At 42.7% G+C, this 23,496-nt stretch overlaps 1 protein-coding gene across 1 annotated transcript in view; it reads left to right on the top strand.

Annotated features, from left to right (window-relative positions):
• TULP4 (TUB like protein 4) overlaps positions 1–23,075 on the top strand; it is a 407,212-nt gene extending 384,137 nt beyond the window's left edge. Inside the window, exons 13-14 of the mRNA XM_063443403.1 lie at positions 667–3,800; positions 21,429–23,075. Of these exons, the coding sequence (XP_063299473.1) occupies positions 667–3,800; positions 21,429–21,545 (3,251 nt within the window). The 3' untranslated portion in view covers positions 21,546–23,075. The remainder of the gene's footprint in view (positions 1–666; positions 3,801–21,428) is intronic.
• Positions 23,076–23,496: the final 421 nt, after the last annotated feature.

Genomic DNA, 23,496 nt, shown 5'->3' with positions numbered 1-23,496 from the left:
ATTAGCAAACATCAATACAAGAATAAAAAGCTTCACACAAGACCAGGTCTGGGTGTAGGCATAAAATCTCATAAAAATGATCCCAAAGTCCAAAATAAAAAGAGGAGTAAAAATAACAATTCTTTTGAAGCACGTAACAATTATAGTTACTTGAGAGTTCACTTACCCACACTTTGCCAGATCCTATTGTGGGAGGCGATGCCAAAAAATCTCCATGGACAACTCTTGCCAGATAGAGTCTCTCCAAATGCCTCTGGATAAAGTGCAACAAAATTAAGTTCAACAATTTAAACACATCTTGATAAACTGCCAAAGCGGTACTAAATGTTTCAAAACATAATTTAATCACAACAATCAGGCTATCCACAGATAAATCTACTAAATAAAGTACACAAGCAAGAAAAAGATTATCCTCTGGTGGTGACTTTGTTTGAGGTATAGCAAGCCCATAGGTCTACTCAGGATGATCACATAAAATCTGATCTAAAAACAATTGTCAGTATTCCATTCATTTCATGGAAGAAAAGTTAATGTCCAGTGTTGTACCATACAACGTTCCTGTTTGAATGTACATTGATTAATAATTAACTTGTTGGAGGGGGTTGTTGTTGAAGTTTAGATGTATCTCACTTGCACTATATTTTCTTTTTTTTTTTTTAAATACAGTAAGTGGAACATCTGGAACATCTGAAAACAACCCACCGTGCACAGTAAACATTCCCATTGCACCTATTCATAGCTCTGCCCAAGCTATGTCTCCAACTCAAAGCATAGGATTGGTCCAGTCTTTGCTAGCCAATCAGAATGTACAGTTGGATATCTTGGCCAGTCAGATGGGAGCTGCTGCACCAACAGACCATGCAGGAGACAGTGCAGTTCAGTATCCAGTTCCTAATCGTTACTCCAATCCTGGGCAAGTTATATTTGGTGGAGTGGAAATGGGACGTTTAATGCAACTCCCTCAACCTTCCATGCAGATGCCTCACCTTGTGCAGATTCCTAATCCACTACAGATGCCACACCCATCACAGATCCCATATCAGTCGCAGGTGTCTCACAACATTCAGAGTTCCCATTCTACTCAGATTGCCCATGCTTCTCAAATTTCTCATTTCACTCAGAATTCCCACACCATGCAGAACTCCTACGCCATTCAGAATTCCCACACCTCTCAAATTTCCCACACCTCCCAGAATTCTCAGGCCACTCATAATTCGAAGGCTACTCAGACTTCCAATTCCACACAGACTTCTCACAATATGCAGATGCCCCATGTTTCGCAGACATCCCACAACATACAGCTGTCCCACACCTTGCAGACTTCCCAAAAGCAGTCCCACTCCTCTCAGACTTCTCACAGCATTCAACTGCCCCTCCCCTCTCATCTGTCCCACATTTCACAACTGCCCCACCCCTCTCAGCTGTCACATGCCCCACAACTGCCTCATGCCTCCCAGCTGTCACATGGGTCACAGCTGCCCTACACCTTGCAGCTTCCCCATGGCTCTCAGGTTTCCCACTCAACACAAATGTCCCATCAATTACAGGGTGCTGTGCAGATACCTGTAGTAGAACACAGTGAAAGAGAACATGAACATGCCCAAAAGACAAAACCTTTGCGACCAATGCCGCAATATGCAGAAGGAGATGCTGTTGTTTTTACAAGTGTTCAAGAGATACAGATGAACAAACTCAATCCTCCGCCACCTTACCCAGGAACTATACCCGCTCCTCCAACATCCGCAGCTCCCCCTCCACCAATCCAACAGCTTCCTGTTGATCTCTGCCTAAAGAAAGGGGACTTTTCCCTCTTCACAAGTGGACACTTCCAGACTCCTCTAGGATATGAAAGGATAACTACTTTTGACAGCAGTGGCAATGTTGAAGAGGTCTGCAGGCCACGAAGCAGGGTTCTCTGTAATCAGAATACCTATACACTCCCTGGCCCTGGAAGTTCAGCCACCCTCAGAGTTTCAGCAACAGAAAAAAAGATTAAACAACCCTGCACTAGTGCCACACTAAATAGGTTGACAGTTCCCCGATATTCTATACCGCCTGGCGATCCACCACCATACCCTGAGATAGCTGCACAACTTGCTCAAGGGAGGAGTATGACACAAAGAATAGACAGCAGCCTAATCCATGCCACATTGCGAAGGAATAGTAGAGAAGCTGCTTTAAAAATGACTCAGATGGCAGATAATCAGAGATCAACCCTGCAGCATCCTCCAAAATCAAAGAGTAATGTTGTAGCTGGACAGTACCAACAAAGGACACCCACAACATTGTATACCTGCAGTCAGTGTAGCAATGGCACTGGTGTAATCAGCAGCAGCAGTAGCAGTAATCATAGTGGCAGTATCACTGCTAACATAGTTGGCATTGGAAATATGCAGTCTGATTTATCCACAGGTAGTGGCCCACAACAGAGTACTGTAATAGTTCATTCTGCCAGCTCAACTCCTTTAACGTCCCAGTCCTCATATAACCTGCTTAGTCCTTCTGAAAGTTGCAGAGACAGAACAGATTACATCAACTCCGCCTTCACAGAAGATGAAGCAGTTACCCAACATTGCCAAGCAGAGAAGTCAGTGAGGCATATAAACTTAGCAGAAGCAGGACTTACTATAAAACGTCCTCCTCCTTATCAATGGGACCCAATGGTAAGTGAAGACATATGGGTTCCTCAGGACAGGACAACTCATAACACTCTGCCTATTCCAAAAAGGCCCCCTCCTCTATCAATTGGGCAGAATCAGCATTTAGATATGTCACGGGTGCCATTTATTTCCCCAAAATCTCAAACTAGTCCTATCGCAACATTCCAAGCAAATTATGGAGTTGGGCTACCATACACTGGAGGTTTCAGTGCACCCCCTTATGTCCATCAAGGGCAAAACCCATGTTCCCCAAAGGACGCTTTAGCTCCAGCTCAGTATGTTCAACAGGAACCATCCATTGTACTGCAGCCGACATATCCACCCAACCTGCCTTGTTGCCCATTGCCACCAATGTATCCTGGGAGCAGCAATTGCAATGGTTTACAGCTCCCTGCAATAGCACTGCATCCATGGAACACATACAGTGCGTGCCCACCAGTGCAAAACTCTCAGTCTACTCTTCCTTCAAAGCCACATTTGGTGCCCGAAAAAACTGTTCTCCCCCTTCCTCAGCCAGAGCTTCAAAGTAATAGGGGTACAGAGGTTATGGTTGAAACTGCAGATAATTTTCAGGAGGTTTTATCTTTAACTGAAAGCCCTGTAGCCCAGGAAACTGATAAATTTGTTAAGAAAAATCGAAAGCGCTTAGACAGCAGAGCTGAGGAGGGGAATGTACAGGCGATCACTGAGGGCAAGGGAAAAAAGGAAGCAAGAACTTTAAGTGATTTCAATTCTCTTATTGCTAGTCCAAGACTTGGAAGGGAGAAGAAAAAGGTAAAGAGCCAGAAAGACCAGCTAAAATCCAAGAAGCTGAATAAAACCAATGAATTTCAGGACAGTTCAGAGAGTGAGCCTGAGCTTTTTATCAGTGGAGATGAGCTGATGAACCAAAGCCAGAGCAATAAAAAGGGATGGAAAACTAAAAGAAATCTTAGGACAGCTAATGATTTGGATGAATTCAAGTGTCGAAAAGCAAATGAAAAAGATGATGGAAGGTTAGGAAGCCAAGGATTTGTCTATGTTATGGCAAACAAGCAGCCATTGTGGAACGAGGCAACCCAAGTTTATCAGTTGGACTTTGGAGGTCGGGTGACTCAGGAATCTGCAAAAAATTTTCAGATCGAGCTGGAAGGCAGGCAGGTATGAAACATCATATTCTTTATTCAGTTTTTGTCAGTGAACATATTGTATGTTTATATTGAGGATACCAATACTGTAGTTTAAATATTTTTACCTTGCAGTATATATTTAACTGGGAATTTTAAAATGACATAATCAACCTAAAGAATACCACAACATTTCTTTAATTTCTTAACACTCTGAGTTACCCATAGTTCAACAAAACTAGAAGTGGTTCTGTCTATATTTGGTCATACAGGGTATATGGGAGCGTTACAAAAAGTGATTGTCGAAACCTTAATCTTAATTAATGGTCGGCATCTTAATTAATGGTCTATGTCATCATGGCAGTCAACAGAGTATATTCAAAGCAAGGTGTAGTTACCAGTGGGGTACCATTCTCTTTAAAAATTTTATTAGTAATTTTGCAGAAGGTCCTGATGGTAAGGTATGTCTTTTTGCTGATGATACTAAGATATGTAACAGGGTTGTTGTTCCAGGAGGGATAAGCCAAAGAGCAAATTATTTAGGTAAACTAGAAAAATGGTCAGAGCTGTGGCAACTGACACTTAATGTGGATAAGTGCAAGATAATACACCTTGGACGTAAAAACCCAAGGGCAGAGTATAGGATATTTGATACCCTACTAACCTCAACATCTGAGGAATGAGATTTAGGAGTAATTATTTCAGATGACTTAAAGATAGGAAGACAATATAACAGAGCAGCTGGAAATGTTAGCAGAATTCTTGGTTGTATAGGGAGAGGTATTAGCAGTAGAAAGAGAGAAGTGCTCATGCCATTGTACAGAACACTGGTGAAACCTCACTTGGAGTATTGTACACAGTACTGGAGACCGTATCTTCAGAAGAATATTGATACTCTAGAAAGAGTTCAGAGAAGGGCTACTAAGCTGGTTTATTGATTTCAGGATAAAACTTACAAGGAAAGGTTAAAGGAACTTAACATGTATAGCTTGAAGGAAAGACGAGGCCGGGGGGATATGATAGAAACATTTAAATACATAAAGGGAATCAACACAGTAAAGGAGGAGACTATATTTAAAAGAAGAAAAAAGAGGACATAGTCTTAAATTAGGAGGGCAAAGGTTTAAAAGTAATATCAGGAAGGGTAGTGAATGCATGGAATAGCCTTCCAGCTAAAGTGGTAGAGGTTAACACAGTGAGAGAGTTTAAGCATGTGTGGGATAGTCTATCCTAGACTTAAGATAAGGCCGGGGACTAATTAAAAGTATTTCAAAATATTGGGCAGACTAGATGGGCCGAATGGTTCTTATCTGCTGTCACATTCTATGTTTCTATGTCATTATCCAATCAAATACTTCTCACAGAAAAGCACTGAAGATAAATCACCAGTCCAAAGCTTCACATAGAGATGGCTGGTTTCATTGAGATATAGAAATGTATATAAAACAATCATACTTTAGAGCTCTATTCGTTCATATGCTATTTTTAAAGGTACACTCGGGCATCAAGCACTAAGTGAGCTGCTTTTTGAATCACAACCAGGCTGCAGACAGTCAGATAAACTCCACACAGGTTCTAATGTTGGTTAATTTGTAGTTCAAATCACCTAGTGATGTCAGTGACTAAGCTGTTTGCAAATATTTGATATTTGATTGCTTTTGAATGCTGTACAATTAGAGCAAAAGGCAGTCCAATATACACAGACCAACACAAAAGGAAACAAGGCCCTACTTGTGAGTTGAAACCTACAGTTCTTTTATACATAATACTTAGCTTGGTAGACAAGAGGTAGCAGGGGGAATATGGAGGTGATGGCCAGAGCAAATAAATGGATAATTGCAGTCACTGGTAAGTTGTAAAGGGAATGAGATGGTAATTTGTGGTGCGTATGGCGTTCCTGGATTGGACCAACTATGGAGGAGGTACTTCCTCGATGATCTCATTCAGCAGGGCACTCAATCCCTCTAGAATATTGCATATTCTATATGTTCCTATTCAAATACATATTAAGGTGTGGCTGTCTAATGGGTTAAACAGAACAGATGGTGTTTGCTATTCTGTACCATGAGGTCTCTAGAATTTGCTGTATAAGATATTTGGGGTGGTCTTTATATGGGGAATTTCCTTATATGGCCAGAGTCTAAACTAAACGCTATGACGTAATTTGGGCCATATAGAGCCGAGGACAAAGGACCACACTCTCTTCCTTCTACGATCCGTTTTGTTCTCCTCTCTGATGTCCTGAGTTGCTGATACAACGACGACTCTCTGTAACGTCGTTAAGAAATACCATATATTAAGTATATTATTGTTTGCTGTTGAAGTAGAATAAATGCATATTTTTTTTATAAAGAACGTCAGATTACGTATTAGTACTTTTCATTAATATAGACATATATTAATGTGGCGAGCATTATATTGGCCCAAGAAGAAATATATATATATATATATATATATATATAATATATAAAAGACTTATTCAACTAAATAAACAAACATCCAGTTATTACATTGACGAGCCAGCAGAAACTGTTAGAGGTACTTTATACAATTCAATATTGGCTTATACATTTAGAGCCAGAATTTCTCTTAAAAAACAAAACAATACTCCAGGTATACTTTGGATATGGTAAATACGAGCATCTAGGGAATCGTTGACAATAAGAGTTAAGATGTTTCTGGTAACTGATTATGTTATGTGAGATATTATAATGAAGCCATATAAGTTTACCCCCTGAGTCTGTAATGACATGGAAAAAGGAAGGAATGTTTTTGGGTAGTATGTCACATACAACGCCAAAGGTGTACTAGGAAAGGTGGATTGGTCGGAAGAAATGTTTGTTTTCTATTTAGACAAGCCTACCTACAGTGATAGTGGAAACTATCAATGTTGTATAATGTTAAGAAATCATCACGAGAGATGTGGTGATGTTAAGGTAAATGTATTCTCTCCCAATTTACATTGCCATAATACAGACTGGGGGCTTGCAGAGAGCGCTTACCTCTCCTGCAGCTCCTGTCAGCTGCCTCCTCCTCCGCGCCGGTCCGGTCAGCTCCTCTGTCAGCTCCCAGTGTAAGTCTCGCGAGAGCCGCGCTATGACCCCGCAGCTCTCGCGAGACTTACACTGGGACTTGCAGAGGGAGCTGACAGGAGCTGCTGGAGAGGTAAGCGCTCTCTGCCAGCCCCCCTCCACTGAACTGCCAATGCCACTGGACCACCAGGGAGTGAGAGCCCCCCTCCCTGCCATGTATCAAGCAGGGAGGGAGAACGAAAAAATAAAAAATATATAAATAATAATAAAATAATATTTTAAAAAATAATAATAAAATAAAAAATAATAATAACAAATATTAATAAAACAAAAAAAACAATATTAAAATAATAATTTAAAAAATAATAAAAATGCCCACCCCCCACCAAGGCTCTGCATCACACACACTGCATCACACACACACACTGCATTCATACACACAAACTGCATTCATACACACACACTGCATTCGTACACACACTGCACTCGTACACACACTGCACTCGTACACACACTGCACTCATACACACACTGCACTCATACACACACTGCATTCATACACACACTGCATTCATACACACACATACACACTGCACTCATACACACACACTGCACTCATACACACACACTGCATTCATTATATACACACACTGTAAATAAATATTCAATTAATATAATTTTTAGGATCTAATTTTATTTAGAAATTTACCAGTAGCTGCTGCATTTCCCACCCTAGTCTTATACTCGAGTCAATAAGTTTTCCCATTTTTTGATAGATGAATCTCTTAGAAACAAAAACAAAGATAACACAATCTAAGTGAAGTAATTATACAAAAACATAAGGTGGTATATTGGAATGAAAGCACACTCACACTTTCATGAGCTACACAGAGCACAGCTCTATATAGTTCATGAAAGTGTGAGTGTGCTGTTCAGGGCGTGGACGGTATAATCCCAGTCTACAGAAATATTCCCTGCAATAGTGATGGATTCAGCAATATTCCCTGCAGTAGTGGTGGATTCAGCAGTGATGATGGTATTTTTCTCAATGAAGTGCGGTATGTGAAGACACAAGTAAGAACATCCAATAGTATAGTATGTATGGTACGTTTTTCCTGTCTTAGATAAAAGAAGTATTGTACTCACATTTTATAGAGCATAGACCTGCTCTGGTATAGTAGGGCATTGGTGGTACAGTCCCCATATAGGATATGTAGAACTGGAAGTATAATGGAATTCAGGAAACCGGAGGATTTAAAAAGGAAATACAAAATAAATTCAGATCTTAAATGTAAAAGGTTAAACTTTATTTATATTATAAAATCCCAAATAAGTAAGAGCATACTTAACGCGTTTCACCATGGGGTTTCATCAGAAGTGTGACTTGACTCTCAAACAGATTAAGTTTATATAAAAAAACCTTAATGGCAGTAATAGTTAACATATGGTAAAAAAAACATTTTGATTGGTTTCCCACAATACTTGGTATTTAAATATCAGTCAGAGGTGGTGTTAAAGTAGTAACAGGTCTGTGATTGGTCCTTCCAGCAGTCCGTATGCATATGGTTTCTGGTTTCCTGAATTCCATTATACTTCCAGTTCTACACATCCTAGGTACCACCAATGCCCTAATATACAAGAGCAGGTTTATGCTTGTAACATTTTTGTAAAATGTAAGTACAATACTTATTTTATCTAAGGAAGGAAGAGTGTACCAGACATACTATACTATTGGATGTTTTCACTTGTGCCTTCACATACCGCACTTCATTGAGAAAAATACCATCATCACTGCTGAATCCACCATCAATATTGCGAGAAATATATCTGTAGACGGGGATTATACCTTCCACGCCCTTAATAGCAGAGCTCTATATAGCTCTTGAAAGTGTGAGTGAGCTTTCATTCCAATATACCACCGTAATTGTTTTTGTATAATTACTACACTTATATTGTGTTATCTTTGGTTTTGTTTCTAAGAGATTCATCTATCAACAAGATTCTGTTGTATCCATGCATGTATATACTCATATCTGTTTGTAACCACAGGCGCAGAATATCTCTTTCCTTTCTGTTGTATTCTAGTGGTTGGTACCTACCAAAATTGTTTCAAAGAAGGGCAGTCAGTGAACCAACATCAGGGCATGGGTTCCCAAGGATCATTGATGCATGTGAGAAGCAAAGGCTAGCCTGTCTGTTCACAGAAGAGGTACTGTGGCTCAAATTGCTGAAATCCTAATGCTGGCGGCTATGTGTTAAAAAGGTGTTAAAACACACAGTGCATCACATATTTTTGCGTATGGGGCTGTTGGAAAACCATGTAGATCAGGGCTGTCCAACCTGCGGCCCCCCAGATGTTGCTCCCATGATTCCCTGGCTATCTGTAGTTCGGCAACATCTGGGGGGCTGCAGGTTGGACAGGCCTGATGTAGATGTTCAATTGGCACATACAACATATTCCCCTTCATGGCAGTGGTATACACTGAAGGCTCTTTCAGCAGGATAATGCACATTTTGCCCCACTGCACTAGGAATGGTTTGAGGAACATGACAAAATGTCCAGATTTGGGATGTGCTGGAAAAACAAATCTGACCAGTGGAGGCCCCACCTCACAGATTGCAGGACTTAAAGGCTCTGCTGATAATGTCCTTGATGCCAGATACCACAGGACACATTCAGAGGTCTTGTGAATTCCATGCCTCAATGCATCTGAGCTGTTCAATGGAAACCCACCAAATATTAGGCAGCTGATTTTAATGTTAAAGGCTAATCAGTGTACTTTCAGTTGTTTTGTGTGTGTTTTTTACATAAATACATAAGGCAAAAACATTACAAATTAATTTTTTTTTGCATAATATGGTGATTCCCATAGTGCACTGGTTAGCTTTGCCTATGTAATGATTGCTGTAAAGTTCCATTGGTATGTACGCTTGTTATATATTGATTGTTATTGTGATTATTATTATTTATAAAGAGCCATTGCTGTACAATGGGTTGACTAACACGTGTTTATAACCAAACAAGCTGGACACACAGGAACTGAGGGGTTGAGTGCCCTGCTGAACCAGCTAGGGAGTGTATGGATACCTGAGGAGAGAGGGAAGAATGGGACACATGGAGGGGAAGGGGGATAGAGGAAGGGTATGGGACACCTGGAGGGGAGAGAGGGAGGGTATGGGACACATGGAGGGTATGGGACACATGGAGGGAAAGGAGAGTATGGGACATATGGAGGGGATGGAGAGTACGGGACACGTGGAGGGGAGGGAGGGTATGGGACACATTGAAGAGAGGGTATAAGACAAATGGAAGGGATGGGGGAGAGAGGGTATGGGACACATTGGAGGAAGAGAGGGAGGGTATGGGACATGTTGAGGGGAGGGGGCAGAGGTATTAGACACATCGAGGGGAGAGAGAGGAAAGAATGGGACACATGGAGTGCTAGGGGGTAGAGCTTCCCCCTGTATCTGTGTGTCAGTGTGTGTATATGAGTGTGTACTGACACACAGATACAGGGGGGAAGCTCTGTCAGTATTTGTATGTGCCAGAGTGTGTGTCAGTGTCGTTATCTCTCTGTGTGTGTATGTGGGGGGAGGGTATGGGACACATGGATGGGCTTGGAGGGAGGAGGGTATGGGACACATGGATGGGCTGGGAGGGAGGAGGGTATGGGACACATGGAGAGACTGAAGGGGGAAAGAGAATGGGACACATGGAGGGGCTGGGGGAAGGGAATGAGACACGGGGGGAGGGGGGGGCACTGGGGACTAGTAGTTTTTTGTTACGCCTCTGCATCCAGTTGCTGTATAGTCCAGTTTAGGAATAGATTTCTAGACAATATTGGCATTGAATATATTTGTATAATGCTCTCATTTTTGCTCTGAGGTGCAGTTTTTCTCAACTAAACAGATTTACATTTGTTAAGCTTTTTTCATAACTAAAATGTACCATTTATTTTATTAATTTTGTAGCCCACCTCTTTTTCTAGTGCCATAATATCTTTCTTTAGAACAGGTGCCCAAAATTGCACAGCATATTCAAGGTATGGTCTTGATTTATAAAGAGGCAAAGTAAAATGTTCATCTAGAGCAGGGGTTCCCAATTAATTTTTCCCATGGAACCCTTTCACATAGTGACAAACATCGCGCCAACGCACAAACCTTTTAATTAGCCGAGCGTAATGTTTTCTTTTTTGACAAATTCGGTTTGTATAATTTTAGTGTTTTAATACATTTGTGTGTTTGAATGTAATGTTTGCATTTCAGTGCTGAACAGGAAAAGCATACAATCCGCTTACACTCCTGGCAGTGTGTTTAGATGTAGTGTTGGCTTTTAAATGTGGATTTACATATGTGTGTAGTATTAGTGTTTGAGTGGTGTTTTTGTACGTAATGTTTCTGTTTGCAGGGATGTGTTTGCATGTTGTATTGGTGTTTGATTGTTCGGATGTATGGACATACATACATACATACACACTGACACATACACACACAAGATTCACATACCTCAACAAATACACAGACATACAGATACACACACTGGCACATTCACCCTCACTTACACACACTGACCCATACATACACTGATACACACTCTGGCACACATACTGACACCCACAGATGCACACATTGGCACACATATATACACACTCTGGCACATACACACACGGATACACTGTAACGAAAATATACCCCAACTCGCAGGATTCAACTCAACAAAAGACAACACAGAGGAGAGATACGTCTACCGGACCTTAGAATGGCCTTAGAGAGGAGACAGAGTCAGGAACGATCCGAGGTCAAGGGCACAAAGAGACAGCGTAAACTAGGACTAGCTGGGGTCTGGTACACAGTAAACAGCAAGCCGGCAAATAGAACAGGATAAGGATAAAGAGATAACGTAGTCAGAAACAAAGCCAAGGTCAATACGAAGGAACACAACTGAACATAACAAGCGCTAAAGGGAACTGCAACAGAATCCACGATAGGTCAAGGACTAAGGGAAAAAGGTGAGTATAAGTACCTTCTAAATTAATGTGATTGGCTCCTGTCATATCCACACCCCCAAAAGGTAAGTGTATGGGGGGTGTGGCATGACAGGGGCCAATGGGAGCCTTTTGCCAATTTAGGCTCCCACTGTTTCTTTAAGAGCGCGCCCGAGACCCACGGCGCGCTCTTAGATTCAGGCGGGACACGTGACCGCTTCTCGCGGTCACTGCCCGCCCTCCTGTTGCAGCCGTCGAGTGAGCCGCGCGCGGCTCGTGCAGCAGCAGGACCGCACGAGGCTCGAAGAGAGGACCGTGGCCGGCCCCTGGATAAGGTAAGTAACGCTACATACACACGCTGGCACATACACACACAGAGAGAGATACAGACACTGACACACAGATACACACTCTGGCACATACACACACTGACACACAAATACACACTCATATACACACACTGACACACAGATACAGAAACATTTAGATACACACTCAGATACACACAGTGGCACATATACACACATGTACACACTCTGGCACACATGGGCACTTACACACACAGACATAAAGATACACACAGATATAAATACACTCAAATCCACACAGTGGTACATACACACACCTTGACACACAGATACACACAGTGACAAATGCACACAACTTGATATACACACTGTGGCACATTAACACCCAGATACCCATACACTGGCACATACACATACACTCAGATACACAGTGACAAATGCACACAACTTGACACACAGATACACACACAAACACACAGGTCATGACTTTTATATTTAGTGTTTTTTGTAGTTGGAGGGTGTAACGGACCGTTTCGCTTACAAGAGGATAACCCAGTTTAGGCGATAATCCCCTTTTTCCTAGACCAGCAGCTACTGCAAGCACCAATCTCCCGGACTGCAAACTGTACAAATCTTCCAACTCCCGAACTGGAAACACACGAACCCTGGAATAGCTGAACAGGAAAAGCATACAATCCGCTTACACTCCTGGCAGTCAGCATACAATCCAATTCCCCCAAAAACGAGACGACACATCGGTTTAAAGGTTAAGCAGGAACTCAGGTCTGGAACACCCAGCCTGCTTTTTATTACAGTTGTGCACATACAGGACACACCCAGGGTGAGGCATAAAACAACCAATCAAGTAACAGTACAACCCACACATCCCCTCCCCTCAGATAAGCAATTAACATAATTACTTCATACAGTAAAAATACAGTTTCCACACATACTTTAAAACCATACATCACATTCGCATAAAAATACATGTCCACAATCGATCCATTCAGGGGAACAACATATTAAAAAATGGCATGAATCAGACCAGGGGTTCAAAAGTTAGTAAAAGTATCTTTTGTTCCCCCTGGCTGGTAGTATTTTAATCTGACTCAAACAGTAAAAGTAAAAACATCCCCACAATGCATCCTCGTTTCCTCCTTTCTGCCCTGGAGATAATTGGAGAAGTAATCCAATTATCTCCCAGGTCAAAGACAAAACTCCATTACACACGTGGGGACCTAAATACAGGATTATGTTTTAAAATATATAAAGTTACTTTTTATACATTAAACACAGACATGTAACATATCCCCAGATAGCTCAGGTCTGCGTGCACATTATTAGGTGAATGGCACGCAGACCACACAAATACAGTTTAATTGCCATGGAGCCAAAGTCTTTCCCATAGTCTTTCATTATATGAATAGGCTCCATGGCATAGCTATCTGGGGGTATCACTGCTCACACAGGGCAAGTACCAAATGGCCCCACTGTGTTTAAAGGGCCAGAATGAGTGACATGCACTCTGTTAGGGCCGAATACATTTTGTAAAAGGGCCCAATCTCCCAGGGCCATAGTCCAAAGGCAAGAGGCGGGCAAGCAGCCCCCTCCAAGGACACGTGGCAAGGTCGGTTTCGCCACAGAGGGTTAATTTAATAAATTGGAAGAGATTTTTCAACCCCACAAATCTCCCCTGAATTTACACAAAAAATGTACACTAGCTAGTTAGTGATGGCTGAGTTTACAATGGCTCGCGGGGGATTCCCTGGAGCTCAATGATGGCTAGGCTTGGAGTCTAAGCTGTCTGTGAACTCCCCTTCCTTTGATCCTCAGCCAGACCCCATGTAGGGGGTCAACCATCACTCAGAGCCTTCCCATTTATGTTGTGTATTGTGGGAGGTTTACTCCCTCCTGGTCAACACAGTGATCCTCTGTTTGTAGCAGCTCACTCCCCACTCTTTACCTAAAGCACGGCACTCTTAATGTCCCAGCATCCCACACTACAGGGGCCCATTCGCGGTCTTAAACGGTAGCGGCGCCAGACCGGGCACCTGTTAAGCAACGCCCATTGGGTGGCCCTAAGTGGATGGGCCACCCGATGAGGTGTATATAAAAAAAAATACCCCTCTCTGTCTTGTTGGAGATATCTTTGCAAGAAGCTCAAGGAAACAAGGTGAATGGTTAGTGTAGCACCCGCCTAAGAGGTTTGCATTGACGTGGCAGATGGGCATTTCCCTTAATGGCCATTGGAGTAACTAAATAACCTCCATTTGTTTAAATATACATAGGGATTTGGGAAAGAGCGCAGGTAACTTTTTTCTTTGGTTTTCCCTGTTAAGCAATGCCCATCGGATGACCCTAAGTGGATGGGCCACCCGATGGGCAAATCGCGGCAGAACCTTGGTTTTGTTCTCGGAACACCATTTGAGAAATGCTGATCTAGAGAATAATGCCCCTTTTTATACATGACAATACCTTACTGGCCTTAGCAACCGCTGATTGACATAGCACATTGTCAGGGCCGGACTGGCCCACCGGGATACCGGGAAATTTCCCAGTTAGCGCGGCACCTGGGGCTGGGCTGACAGCCCTAATCATCACTGATCAGGCTCCTGTAAACATGGCCGGCCGGGATCATAAAAAACAAAAAAAGGCAATATTGTGGAGGGGGAGGAGCTTTTCATATGGCGGGCGAAGTTTATCATACTGGGATGGACAGCGAGGCTAAACATGCTGGGTAACTGCAGCATGGGAAGCAGGAAGGAGTCCCTACTTCCCCAAACACCAGTCTCCAGGAGCTTCAAGGGATGTGGAGGTAAGAAGCAGGTCAGTAAGCGGTCATTAAGAGGTCTCCAGGAGCTGCACTGCCTCAACTCCTCAATAATGAAGGTTACTATGTGTCACTGTCTGCCTGTGTGAGTGACTGTCTGCCTGTGTGTTTGTGACTGTGTGTGTGTGTATGTGACTGTCTGCCTGTGTGTGTGACTGTCTGCCTGTGTGTGTGTGGTTGTCTTCCTGTGTGTGTGTCGCTGTCTGCCTGTGTGTTTGCGCATCTGCTAGTGAGTGAGTGAGCTTCTGTGTGTGTGCGCATCTGCTAGTGAGTGAGCTTGTGTGTGTGTGTGTGCCTGCTAGTGAGTGAGCTTGTGTGTGTGTGTGCTAGTGAGGAAGCTTCTGTGTATGTGCGTCCTGCCAGTAATTCGGATGGGTCTACCCCTTAGGGCAGACCCCCACCGGACCAGATCAGTGGAGTCGCTTGGTAAGTCCGGTGTCAGGGAGAGCGGCCGTCTCTCCCCTGCTCCAACTTCCCGGCCCTGACTGGCTTCAGAGGGGTGTCCTTTGATTCAGTAGCGCACCCCTGACGTGGGTAGTGCACCCTGGTGAGTCTGTGGGCTATGTAGCCACCGATTTTACCCCAAATTCTGCCCGTCAGGCAAGAGACATTTTTTTATATTTTATTCATATAAAATTATGTTTTATACCTAAATATTTGATGTTAAATGAAAACCCTGTTCCCCCTAAATAAAATTATATATAATAAGTGTGGGTGTGCATAATATGAAGGAGGTGAATTACGCCTGAACAGACGTATAGCGCAAATGAAAGGTTTTGTTTATGTTTTGTTTTGATCACAATGTGTACATTTGGCTCAGTCCTTAAGGGGTTAATTAACCCCTTAAGGACACATGACGGAAATATTCTTTTATTCCAAAAGTTGTGTCCTTAAGGGGTTAATAAGTAATCATTCAGCTTAAGGAAACAGCTTAATTTATCTAGATATTCAGCTTAAGTTATACATCACCATTAGAGAAGCTTGCTGCACTTGACTGAGAGAACTTCTGGCAGTTAGCCTTGAAGGGACCCTCTCTTTCTGGGAATCAGCAGAACCAGCAATACACTCCAAGCGAATGCCAAGTTTTCTTTTATACCTTTACCAATGGGATGGATAGTCTGTACTTTTCCATCAAATCTCCTTATCAGTGCAGCCCTGCAAAGACCTTGCAAAAGCATTGGATGGGACCGGCAGCTGGCCAGGCTGTTCAGGACCATCAACACGTCCATGCCAGATCTGTGCGGTTACTTATCTCTTGTCTAAAAAGCTAGCTCTGTTCTCATAAGTATCTCATGCATGAGTCATTCTGGTGCTGTGTTTTGTGGTTGTATTAACATTTTCAGTACTGTGTATCGCCGCCATCTGAACTATCTATAAAAGTTTGATTTGCTCAATAGTGATCAGTCATTCTTAATTAATATGGAATATTATTATCACACACACATTCATTTTGTATACTCAGAGTGCTATTACAATAGATTAACGTAAAACACTTTAGCTTATTTAGCAATATTTAATTTGTCTCCCACATTTGGAGTTAGTTTAGGATCCACCGATATTGGGGTACTGTGAAGTAGTGGTGGGCTTAACACAATATGGCCATATGGTGGAACTGAATCCCCATATTTGTTTTCTTAGATAGGCGTATTTAAGTAGCCTGATAAGATTATTAGTGTATATTTATGAGTGCGCTGTAACTTAATATGTGTCATGTATGAATATTGGTCACTATGGCGGCACTATTCCTGTAGAATGCATATTTTGGGTGTACCCCCAATCCTTTTTGTTTCTGCTATCCAGTTCTGATATAGTCCCAGTATGGCTATTTATGGCTTGAATTTTGCAATTTGTTTTTGATGTTGCATTTAAAGGAGCACTTTAGGGTTAGGTACACAAACCCCTATAGGGTTAAAACCACCATCTAGTCACCCTGGTCCCCTAATGCCTCCCTAAATATTGTAAAAGCTTACTTGTATTCAAGTCTGGAGCTGCATGCTTTGTCACTGTTTCCTTTAGACCTGCCCACTGCCTGCTGACACGTGATCCAATCACAATGCTTCCCCCTAGGATTGGCTGAGACTGAGAAGGAGGCAGATCGGGGCAGAGCCAGCACAATTCAATCCAATCACAATGCTTCCCCCTAGGATTGGCTGAGACTGAGAAGGAGGCAGATCGGGGCAGAGCCAGCACAATTCAAACACAGCCCTGGCCAATCAGCATCTCCTCATAGAGATGAATTGAATCAATGCATCTCTATGAGGAAAGCTTAGTGTCTGCATGCAAAGAAAGGAGAAACGGGATGCATTTTAGGCAGCCATGACCCAGGAAGCAACTCAAACAGCCATCTGAGGAGTGGCCAGTAAAGTTATCACTAGGGTGTAATGTAAACACGGAATTTTCTCTAAAAATACAGTGCTTACAGCAAAAAGCCTGAAGGTAATGATTCTAATCACCAGAACAAATACAATAAGCTGTAGTAGGGGTGAATTTTATAAGGCGTGTTATAGGCAAACTATAAACTCGTGAAGCAATGCAGCTTACCGAAGTGATGTATGTGTCTGGAATTTGTCATAAAAAAAAAAAGTTTTTAACTTTGCTGGAGACTGCTTTCAGTTTGGTTATTTTGATCTGAAAATCCATTTGTCTATTCACCACAATGCCTAGTTTAGTGTAAAAATTACATGATTTTGCTATTTCATGATGAAAAGTCATGATTTTATGAAAGACACGGAGGCGAGTATTGCTTAACCCTTTCTTTACTGTCCACCAATACCAGCAAAGTATATTAACAGTAAGAAAAAACAGTAACCATAGAGATAGGACACTCCCATATCCAGTCCCAGTATAATAGGCAGCACCTCCTCATCCAATTCCTCTTTCTTTGGAGATGCTACCCGCCAACAGCTAACCGGAAGCCAGGAACAGTCCAGCACTAGAAGGGCAACGGCCCACAGTCCTTTTTGATACTTGAACAGAGGATGCCCTCGAACAGGGGCAAAATCGGGAACGAATGGTGAAACTTTAACCATAGGGAATCTCTTTGTCAACCCTTGAACTTCAGCTAATTTGGGGAAGTCCTGAGCATAGAGACGTCCTCATGCGATGCGCCTAGAAGTGGATCAACCTGTGAAGACATAATGACAGGAGCCCAAAGGTTAAATCGGTACTAACACTATTTTCCCATGTCAAGATACGATACATTGGAAACCAAGCCACCCGTTAGTGTCCCTTCATTCGTACTTAAGTCGAGAGTCCCCATGTATGTGAAGTGTCATGAGTCAGGTGTACATATAAGTGATACGTTTATGGAAGGCAATGCTATACTTACCGCCCAAAGCGAGAATGACAGGGGGGGGAAATTATATCAATAAGTAATAGGGAGGGGCAATACTCGCCTCCGTGTCTTTCATAAAATCATGACTTTTCGTCATGAAATAGCAAAATCATGTAATTTTATGTCAAGACACGGAGGCTCATATTGCTAGTTTAAAGCTGAGCAATGACCGACGAGAAAATGTGTGGCTGAGGTCGGAAGTAGAATTCCCTGAAGGTGGATTCTCTGGACCAGTCCACCATCCTCATAAGGTCTTCCAGGCGTGCCCCTGAAAAGGCCATGGACGTGGCTGAAGCCCCGCGTGTGGAGTGGGCGCTAAAGATGGATGTATCGACCCCCGCCTGCGACATAATCCACTTCACCCAACGAGCCAGAGTCGTGCTGGATACTGGGGTGAATGGTCGACGGGTTGAGAGGAAAAGTTGAGGCGTTGAGTCCGACCTATGGGCCTTCGTCCGAAGTTCGTATTCCCTCAAACAGGTCACTGGGCACAACAGTGGGTTAGTCGGAAAACTTGGGTTCGAGACTGAGCGTATGGCCGTCTTAGTCCTTCTGGAGATATTGAATGTCACCCCGTCCGGGGTGAAAGATCTCGCATCATGGTCCAGGGCACGTACCTCCGAGACTCGTTTACATGAGATGAGGCAGAACAGGCATACCAATTTGTCAGAGAGTTGTTGTAAGGTGAGGTCCGAGTTGGGTGGCCAGGAGGAAAACAGCGATAGGACGGCGATGGGACGACGTGATAAGGTGGCCTCTGGTTATAAGAGCCTCGTCCCGATTCGCGGGAGTTAAAATTAGACCGGCCGGACAGACGGCTCCTGAATCTGCCGGCCCCGGAAGAGACCCGTCCCTGAAACACCCTCCTCATGGAGGACTGGGCCTTGTCTAAGGCTGTGAAAGCACCTACAAAGCTCCACCAAATCCTTGATAAAGGAGTCTCCGAATAGCTGGCCCTGAGCATCTTTGCCCGCCTCAGTGAGGGCGAGGTTGGCCAATTTAGGCTCGATTTTAAAGAGGATGGCTTTACACCGTTCTATAGACAGGGAACTGTTCACACTACCGGCTATGCAGATTGCCCTCTGCACCCAACCACGGAGTTCTTCCGGGTCAACCTGTCTGTTCTCTGTTCTGGCCATCTCGGCCAGGTCGAATAATTTTGCTTAGGCCAAATCTAAACCAAAAATGTCCAGGTGTTTGTCCTGGCATGACTTTAGTGCAGATTCCAGACCCTTACGGGGATTCCAACCCATCTTTACAAGAAACTGCGTCATTTTAGGGTCTACAATGGGTGTCTCGCAGACTTTATTAGGGATAAGGGGTCTAGGACATTCTGCCCTGAGCTTGTTGCGCGCCGTCTTGCTAAGAGGGCGCCTAACCCAGTTCTCAAGATATTTTGCTACATGGGCGGCTGGGAGCCATTCTGCCGACCTCGGGTGATGGAGAGCATCCGGGTCAAACATAGGTTCTCCAGCTGGGTCCATGAGAGTCGAACCGCGGTAGCGGGAGAGTCACTGCGAGAGTCACTAATTACCAATCCTGGTAGGGTAGGGGCAAAGGGGTCAGTGTCCTGCCCGTCCGACTCGTTCTTAGAGTCATCCCCGGACTCATCAATAGCCTCCTCACATGACCTGATTTCTGAGTCGGAGTCGCTCTCTGTAAGTGCTCTGGCACATTTCCAGTGCCGCGCCCGTTCTGCCTGGCGCGGAAAGGCTCTTTTGCGTGACACAGGCACGCTATCTTGGGTGGATATTTTAACACCAGTCTTGGTGGTTCTGGAGGCGGGAGTGATCAGGTGTTTAGGTTTGGCCTTAGCCTTTCTAGAGTCGCCCCCTGGGAAGTTCACAGAGGAACGCGCTAAGCGTGTAGGTATGGTAGATGCTTCTGCGGGTACAGGTTGTGCCAATAAAGCCTGAGAAATGAGACAGGGTTGCAGACATAGAGCCCATGGCGGCCATAATGGCGTCTGTAACTGAACGTTGCAGTGCTAAGGCCTGGGCATCATCCGGCACCGACATAGGGTCACCCGCAGAAGAAGGGGGGCCAGAGCTGGCAGAGATAGGGTCAGCCAGCGCTTTCAGTATATCCTCAGGGGAGAGAGGGGAGACAGGCCCCTTAGGTTTAGGCATAACAATTATTACTGAGGATAATGTCAGACCCAAATAAAATATATATCCTTATGTAGGGAATATGCAGTATTATATAGGGAGACAACTAAGATATATTCTGAGCAGTAAATAGTAAATAGAGCTGCTAAATATGTGGAGGATGCAACTAGCAGGAGTTAATCACCCCAGGCTAGGCAGAGTAAACAGAGGAAAAAGGAGGGAGCTCACCAGGGTCCAGACCGGCAGATAAGGAGAATGGAGAGAAAAGAGCGCCAAAGTGAGTGATAGAAAATGGCCGCCGGCAATCTCGCGAGATTCGCGGCGGAATTCTAAGAGAAAAGGGGAAAGAGCCGAACGTTCGGCAGAGAAGGGCGATTCAATAGAGTCACAGGGGAACACATAGAACAGGCGAATCCGGCGTTCGCATAAAAAATACGAACGCGGCAATAGGAGAATAGGCAGGCAGACCGGATCACATCAAACAGGTGAATGTAGTCAGGCGTTCGCATAGAAAATGAGAACGCAGTAATCGGAGAAAAGACAGGCAGACCGGCAGAGTAATGGAGGGAAAGTTTAGAGCGATACCAACGGTATCAAAGAAGGTAGATCAGGATAAAGCCGGACAGGGAAGGTCTGGGACCCTGGGCTCAAACAAGTTATATAACATAAGGTTAAATAAATACAATATACAATCATACATTAACCAGTGAATGGTACAAAATGTCAGCAGAGAAAAGTAATTAATGAGGTACTTATCTGTTTGGTAGCAGCAAAGAAAGAGGAATTGGATGAGGAGGTGCTGCCTATTATACTGGGACTGCATATGGGAGTGTCCTATCTCTATGGTTACTGTTTTTTCTTACTGTTAATATACTTTGTTGCTATTGGTGGACAGTAAAGAAAGGGTTAAGCAATATGAGCCTCCGTGTCTTGACATAAAATTAAATGATCTTTCCAAGAATTGTTTATCGTTTATTTCACAGCTCTTTTAATGGCATACAAATATATTTTTTAAAAAAAGTGTCATAACAGCTATTATATATTGTTATTATTTTTTTTCCGTAGGTAATGCAGTTTGGAAGAATTGATGGCAACGCATACATTTTGGACTTTCAGTATCCCTTTTCAGCCGTCCAAGCCTTTGCAGTTGCTCTGGCCAACGTGACACAACGTCTCAAATGAGTTGGTGACTGAATATGAACATTTAAGATTTGATTTGGACAGGCACAAAAGCAAAGTTGTCTTAGTATAGATCATGGAAGAAGATAAGCATTTACACACTTAAACTGGAAAAGAAGTAAAATTTCCTATGTGCAGACTGATTTTTATTTTTTACATGCAATATTGCTGATGTTTTGAGCGGAGAACCAATTATTGTTATGGTGGAAGTGTGGCTTTTGGCTTCTATTGATGGTCCTGTTCTGTTGTTTGGTGAAGTCGATGTTAGAATATTACATGAAAAACTGCCTTATTTATAATAATATATTTAAAACAAAAATGTGACCTATTTGGGTCTTTGAACTTTGGTTTCTTTTTTTTTTAGTTTGTAGGATCACGATTTTAAAAATGTGCAACTAAACTATGAGATTTTCTAATACTTGAATGCATTATTGTTGTTATTTTTTAAGTGGACATCGAAGGCTGTACAAATAATTTTTAAAAGTAGCTTTTTATGTTATAGAACTTTTTAGATATTTTTTAAGATGTTATGTTTTCTTTAACCCTTGTTAGCTGATGACTGCATTTTATGGTCAGAATTTAGATAAAATATCTATGCCTAAAGGGAAAAAGATGTTAAATTTAAATTGTTTACCTCTAAAGAGTTAATAGGGTAATTTTAAGGCACTGAAATTAGCAAAATTGGTAACACCATCTTTATAAAATAAAGACTTAGCAAAAGAATTGAAACCTAAAATTTGTTTAGAGGCAAGAATACGCCATCTACATATTGCACATTAATTGCAATGGCTGAATTTTTCTTAAGTCTGTTTTTTGCAGCTCCTATCTAGGCACTTATTTAAAAGGTTGGACTTTACATGCTGCATGGGCACAAAAATCTACACTAAGATAATTTTTGATCCACATTAGATACCCGTAAACATGGTATTGTTATTTACCTCTGTACCAAAATTCTGCTTTGTTAAATTGAAGAATGGTGGTAAAGTGCTGAAAAGCCATTCTAGTGCATTTTCTGCTCATCAGATTTGCCCTTTATTTTATTTTTTTATATTATGTACTAAATTGAGCTATGTAAATTATTGTCGGGAGCATGTATTTTTTCCAATTATAACTGTAAAATTTGAAAGGCCCATGTCTGTTATCTGATAAATAGTTTCAAATGCAGAAATGTTTTGCTTTTTGGAGGTAGTACAACTTTCAGTGCTTACAAAAGCAGCATAAAGAAATTACCTATTTGACGTTAAACCTACACTGTTAGAGGGGCCTTTCTATGAATTACTGCCTTGTGTGGGGCAGTCCCCAAAGCAGTGATCTGGCTAACTGAGGGGTATTTTCAGACATAAGTCTAAGGTGAATTAGATACATAAAATACATTTGACTGCTCAGTGATCAGTGACATCTTAGTTTGGAGGTATTTATTATCTGGATATATTACTACTTCCACGCTCATTGCAAAAATGTCCATATTTTTGTATGTTATGTCAATAGGGAACATACAAAACTTAAATTCATTAAAATGTTGTGCCTAATAAATTATTGTAGTTTCCCCTTGCTTTATCAAAATGAAATCAAACATGCTGGCAAGATGTCTATTTTAAGAAGGTTTTCATGTATTCTCAGATCTCCAGACTAGAATTACATACTAGTAAAACACGTTAATTAATAACAGATTTGGGGGCGTGGCCTGGACGAGCATGGTGCAGGACACACATTGAAAGAGCTCCGCACCCCTGGCCGCCTAAACAGCGAAAACTAGCTACGAAAACGGGAGAAAATGGTCCGCAATAAGAAGCAGCAGACAGCTGAGACAGTGGGAACAGACTCACCGAGGAGACACACGGGCCCGATGGATGATTTCATCGCTACACCGGCCGACACGCGGAGACAGCACAGTGAGCACAAAATGGCGCCCGCCTCTCCAAGCAAGGAGGGCGCGGGAGAGCCTCACACAGAA

This window comes from Pelobates fuscus, chromosome 2 (genome assembly GCF_036172605.1).
Source record: "Pelobates fuscus isolate aPelFus1 chromosome 2, aPelFus1.pri, whole genome shotgun sequence".
In the NCBI taxonomy this organism is placed as follows: domain Eukaryota; kingdom Metazoa; phylum Chordata; class Amphibia; order Anura; family Pelobatidae; genus Pelobates; species Pelobates fuscus.
This window is presented reverse-complemented; position numbering and strand designations above follow the sequence as displayed.